At 57.4% G+C, this 6,067-nt stretch overlaps 1 protein-coding gene across 1 annotated transcript; it reads right to left on the bottom strand.

The window, feature by feature from the left end:
* Positions 1-1,214: 1,214 nt before the first annotated feature.
* SP8 (Sp8 transcription factor) lies at positions 1,215-3,709 on the bottom strand. The gene is made up of 2 exons (XM_056857698.1): positions 3,582-3,709; positions 1,215-2,648 (listed from the first exon to the last, which is right to left on the bottom strand). Exons 1-2 carry the CDS (start codon positions 3,600-3,602, stop codon positions 1,215-1,217), a joined length of 1,455 nt encoding a protein of 484 aa, XP_056713676.1. The 5' UTR covers positions 3,603-3,709.
* Between the last annotated feature and the right edge of the window lie 2,358 nt (positions 3,710-6,067).

The raw sequence follows: 6,067 nt of genomic DNA, 5'->3' as shown, positions 1-6,067 counted from the left end.
GATTTACACTGCGATCAATTATGAACGAGAACTTGGATCTAACAGATTTATAACTCGATCCATAATTCATTTAAACTAGGGAGCCTCACGCCGATATCGCTCGACTGAATGGAACCTGCACAGCCCAAGACCATGCCTGTTTACGCAAAGTTTGATCCATTGGCTTCCTCCCCGCCTAAGTGTGCGCAAGATTAAGGCAACTGAACTCAGTGCGACTGACTTATTAGTAAACAGCATAGAACCAAGCAGCAAGGGTCAGTTTTTAAGGGCATTCTCTTAGATTGAGTCCAGTTACTTAACAGGAAATGCTTTAAAGATGAGCTGCCAATCTGCCGAAATCCAAGAGCTTTCTTTCTTTTTACTTTAAGTTTTACCGACTTCCAAGACAAATAAATTTGGAAGTAGGTCTCGTTATTCCCCCCCACCCCAATCCATCCCAGAGTTTTAAGTCACTGTCTAAATTACTTCGGTTCACCTTCCTAAGAAGTTACCTGGACGTTTTTTTATGTTTGTTTTTAATGCCCACTTTATTCCGATTAAATGTTCCAAACTAGAATGCTCTGGTACAACTGACTGGGGAACAGGGCTATTAGTGATCACACCCATACATGCACATACACACCCCTACAATGTTTCAGGCGTCACCCTTTTACTCCAGAGTAATCCCCCCAACTTCAACGGCGCCGTTCCGGAAGAAGCCTGAGTTGGGGGGCCGTAGTTTCTAAGCAGTGCCGGGACAGGAGCGTCAAACGTGGCGTCTTTTCCTTGGGAATCCGCACAAGCAGCCTCCCATCTCACGTTACTCAAAGTGCTTTCAGCGAGAGCTGTCGGGTGTTTTCCGGATTCGAAGTGTCTCCAGGAGTCACTTTGGGATCGGCGGTGGTCGCCTCTGTCCCGATCTGGATTTCTCTCCCCCCCCCCTCGATCGGGGAAGCCAGTGGGGCTACTCTGGAGCAACGAGCTGCTTTGGAAGTCAGGGCTTCCTGGCTGCCGCCGCGCCTCCTCCTGGTGGCCCGGGCCGGCCACGTGCGGTCGGGCAAGCGAAGCGCCGCGCCAGGAGTCCGCGTCCCCTCCGTCGAGGCGCCTTACTTACATGTCCCGTTCGCCCCTCGCCCGGACGAAGGCTTCCCTCTCAGGCGGCCGGGCGGGGACAGGCCAAGCGACCCCCCCTCCCCGGCACCCCCCCTCGCCCGCTGGCCCCGGCGGGGCCGCCTTCACTCCAGGCCGTTCCTGTGGCCGGGCTCGGGGGCTTGGAGCAGCTCCGGGGAGTGGCAGGGCGGGCTGCCGGGCGCGCTGTGCTCGCTGTCGGTGTCGCTGCCGCCCTTCTTGCCGCCGCCGCCGGCCCCTCCGCCCGCCCCCCCGCCGGCCCCGCCGGCGCTGTGGGTCTTGACGTGCTTGCTGAGGTGGTCGCTGCGCATGAAGCGCTTGTTGCAGACGGGGCAGGCGAAGCGCTTCTCGCCGGTGTGGGTGCGCAGGTGGCGCTGCAGCTCGTCGGAGCGGGTGAAGCGCTTGCCGCAGAAGAGCCAGTTGCACACGAAGGGCCGCTCGCCCGTGTGCCAGCGCAGGTGGGCCTTCAGGTGCGACGTCTTGCCGTACACCTTGCCGCAGCCGGGGATGTGGCAGCTGTGCAGGCCCTTGCGGCGCAGGCTGGCCCCCGCCGGCCCCAGCCGCTCGGCCTCCTGGCAGTTGGGGCAGTCGCAGGTGGCGCGGCCCGAGTAGCGGCGGGCCGACGAGCGGGGCGAGCCGCCCAGCGGCGCCGAGGGCCCGCCGCCCAGCATGGAGCCGCCCGCGCCGGCCGCCAGCGGCGAGGGCGCCGAGTCCGGGTAGGAGCCCGCCAGCACCGGCTTAAATCCGTCCATGAGGTGCTGGCCGGCCGGGCCCAGGAGGTGCGTCGAGGCGGCGCCGCTGCTGAAGGCCGAGTGGCCGGCCAGGCCCGAGTAATCCGAGTTGTAGGCGCCCAGCGGCGAGTGCAGGGAGCCGGCCTGCAGGCCGCCGCCCGCCGCCGCCGGATGGACGCCGTTGGGGTTTTGCACGTCGAGCCAGCCGGCGCCCACGTCCCACCAGCTGGAGGCGGCCGCCTCGCCCGGGTGCGAGGGCTTGAACCACGACTCGTAGGGGTGCGCCATGCCCACGCGCGGGTAGATGCCCTGCAGGCCGTCCACCGACGTGTGCACCTTGGAGATGAAGACCGGCTGGTGGGCCTCCTGTGCCCCGCCGCCGCCCCCGCCGCCGCCGCCCCCGCCGCCCGAGCCCGACGGACCCGGCGCCTGGAAGACCGAGTAGTCGTTGGCGAAGGGCGAGCCGGCCGCCGCGCCGCTGGACGTCAGCGAGAAGGCGCTCGAGCCCGGCGAGCCGCCGCAGCTGAACGAGTCCGAGACCAGGGCGGCCGCTGCAGCAGCCGCCGCCGCCGCCGCCGCCGCATGAGCCGAGGAGCCGTTGCGGGCGGCCGCCGAGACGCCGACGCCGGCCAGGCCCGAGCCCACCACGTTGCAGCTGCCCGACGCCGAGGAGCGTTTCCAGGGGTGGAAGCCTTTGGCGAAGGGCGAGGCGCTGTCCGACAGGGCCGACGGCGACGGGCTGGGGCTGCCGATCTTGTTGCAGGTGGCGGCGAGCATGGCCAGGGGAGTGGAGCCCAAGCGAGGTTCTTCCTGCAGCGAGAGGGGAGAAGGGACGGCCAAGCGGCGGTGAGCCTCGGCCCGCAAAGAGACACCCCGCCACCGCGCGCCCGGACGGCGCTCCCCCGCCGCCCGGGGCCAAAGGCGGGCTGGCGGCCAAGGCGCGTCGAGCGGCGGCCCGACGCCTCCGCTCGGCTCCCGGGAGGACATGGAGACGCCGGCCCCGCGCGCAAAGCCCCCCCCCCGACGCCCCCCATGCAGCGCCCGCTTTCCTTCCCCGGACCGCAACAGCCGGAGCTCTGCCCGGGTCCGGAGACGCGGCGTTGCCAGCAGAGACCCCCCCCCCCCAGAAAGTACCGGCAGGTTCGTTTCACTCAGCAAACCCGCACCCAGACCGAATTACACCTAAACTTCAGTTATTGGGAGGGGGGAGGCTTCTTCCATACCCATCCCCCCAATTAATAGTTTTCGCAGATCTAGGGACCAAAAGAGAGAAATATTCGACATACCTGCAGGGAATGACAGGCTCAGAGAAACGTTACAGGAGGGGAAAAATCAACAACAACAAACTCTCTTGCAAATTGAAAAAAAAAAAATCTCCCAGGGAAAGAGACGACCGAAAGAAGCAACTGCTTTTTTCCCTTCCAGCGGATCACCAGTTCTCCGGGGATCCAGATGCCGCTCAGCCCCACGCTCTGGAGGTTGCTCCTACTAATGCCCTTAAAACCTTTTCCTGCACACGGACAAAAGTGACTGCCCTCTTCTCCCCCCCTCCCCCCTCTTTTCTTTTCTCTCCAACTGACTAGCACTTAAGAGGGAGAAAGGCAAAAATAAAAGCCTCAATAGGGGAGACTGATAGCCCCCCGGTCAAGAGAGGGGCTACTTTTAACCCTTCTCCGATCGCCAATAAAAAGGACCCAATTAAAAGAGCAAGGAGGGGGGGGAGAAAAGAATCCTCAGACTCACCCCTAGAAGTGAAGTTGCCATCCCACAAAGTGCCCTCCTCTCAGAGGATCTTTTTTATATTGATAAATCAGAGGCAGTGTTTTTTTTAGAGGTGTGCAATACAATGATCAGTTCCGCCCATTCCACCACAATTGTAGCTCCCTCGCAGGCTTTGAAGCGCCGCTGAGCCCGCGCCAGCCAATCTGCGCCTCCGCCGGCCGCTGCGGTGCGTTGCTGTGTGAGGTCATCGACACCGCCGAGCGCCTTCCGCCGCCGCTCCTCTTGGCAGAGCGAGGGGGAGAGGGGGAGCCTGCAAACAGATCCAGGCTTTGCAAACGCAAGGGAGGGTGGGCAAACACGCAGACGCTGCCGCCAGCGTGCCTCTCCTGCCCTCTTCCTACTTCCATCTTTAAGGCTCTGCACCCCTCCCCTCCCCCCACCCCACCCCAATCTGGGATCTCAGTTCGGTCAATCGCTCGAGAGAGTTTGCTAATCCCCACCAGGGGTTTCAAACCCCGCCCCACCCCGTTACAGAAAATGTCCCGAGATCTGGACCGAGTGTATGTCCTAGGAGATGTGAATTTAGTTTCAACGTGGATTGCTTCCGACTTTTCCACGCATAATCTCTCTCCCCCCCCCCGCCAAGCTAAGTAATTTGGGTGGTTCGGAAAACCCCGCTCTGGCGGAGGGAGGAACGTTCTTCGCTATCCACCCACCACCCCCTTCGCTTATGTAAAGGAGGGCTGTTGTGTAAAACGGTGATGGGGAAGGAGGTGCGATGGGATTCATGAAGTTTCCCATATTTCATCGAGCTTCCTACTCGGATCTTTTCAAAGCGGGCGATGCCAGCGTTCCCATCGGAATCCCGCACCGCAATTCTTTTGCATTCCCTTCCTCCCCACCCTCCTTTTTGGGGTGTGAGTGTTTGTCTCTGGGGTTTGGGGGCAGAGCCCCACCCTTCCCCTTTTTGTTACAAACGGGGAGTGCCGTGGAGCGCCCCAGGTTATGCAGGCACCATCCGTTCTCTCCCCACCCCCCTCCCCCGTTTCTGTTTTGCCTTTGAAAGAGTCACCCTCGCGTCTGTCGAGAGAGGTCCTTTCCCGCACGACCTTAGGACCCTGGTCCTGTGAACCCTGCCCTACCCCGATATTGATTCCAGCCCCCAAAGCAGAGCGGCGATTGTTTTGACCTGACCGGAGTTTGTTTGGGTTGCAGCCACTGAAGCACACCTCGGGGCCGAGCTCCTGACATGGGTGTAAATCCTAGGTGGCGAAGTCGACGTGGGCGTTATCTTTTGAGATCTGTTCCCTTATTTATTTATTTATTTATTTTTGTTCCTTCCAAATGCCGTGAAGTTATTGACTGTACATCATATCTATTGATTAAAGGGGGGGGTGTTACGGGCATTACCATACTTTAAAAGTAAGGAGTGAAGGAAATTAATGAACTGCTTCCTTTCTCTGAAGGCTGATGGTTACCATAAATGTCGTGTTTCTCTCCGCGAGCTGATCTGAATGATTTTAGCCTGTTGAGAAGGCGTGACAGGCCAGCCCAGAAGGAGGAAGGGGTGGGGGGAAGGAGGGAACTCCGTTTAACAAATAAAAAAGAATTAACTTCATTGCTTTGGTCTCCTTCTGTAATGATATTCATTTTAAAGACCTGATGCGCACTTGTTTAAATTTCGGATTTAAACTGAATCAATACTTTCTCGGACAAAAAAGAGAGAGAGAGAGAGGAGCGTGTGCGTGTCAAAGAGAGCGAATTTTAGGGAATAGCCCCTCGCGTCTGAATGAACAGCGATTAGCTTTATCTGTCGTCTTTATCCTTCTGCACCAGGAGTATAAATGTAAAAAAAAAAAAAAAAAAAGCTACATATTGGGATCCACAAATACGAAGTGAAACAACGCAAGTGTTTGTGTGCTGCGGTCCACTTGGAATAAAAATTATATTCCTAATGATCCTTTGATACTTTTGTAGGGGGAAGTTTGTGCCAATTTTATTTATTTTTTACAGAGAGAAAAAAGTCTTTGGGGAATTAAAAAAACAAAACAGAATAAAACTGCCTCCCTCCTCAGTTTTCATAGTTTCTGCACCTATTCTAATATGAATGTTATTAACTTTTTTTTTTTACTCACACACACACACACACATATATTGCTGTAGATATATTTGCTAACTTTAAAGGTAATGTTATTTCGCTCGGAATGCAGCCACGTGAAGGGGTAACTTCCAAAGATGCACTTATTACAAGAACTTGTAAAAGGTTTCTGCGTGTGGCAAACGCTCTTTCATTGGATCGAGGGGAAATATATATATATATATTTATATATATTCACTCAAGCGTTTCTCTTGAGGCGTCCGGGCTCTCTTTGCTGTCACTGAAAAGTTAGCGGCGGAAAGAGCAGTCCTCCTGAGCTCGCGGAACGGGGGCTTATTTACTTGTCAGCTGCGGCAGGCCCCTCTGCCCTTTTCGCCTTGCGTGTCTGTGGCTCGGCGCTTTACACTCC

The sequence above is a fragment of the Euleptes europaea genome, chromosome 11 (assembly GCF_029931775.1).
Source record: "Euleptes europaea isolate rEulEur1 chromosome 11, rEulEur1.hap1, whole genome shotgun sequence".
Taxonomy (NCBI): Eukaryota; Metazoa; Chordata; class Lepidosauria; order Squamata; family Sphaerodactylidae; genus Euleptes; species Euleptes europaea.
Note: the sequence above shows the minus strand (reverse complement) of the source record. Positions and strands in the feature narration are given on the sequence as shown.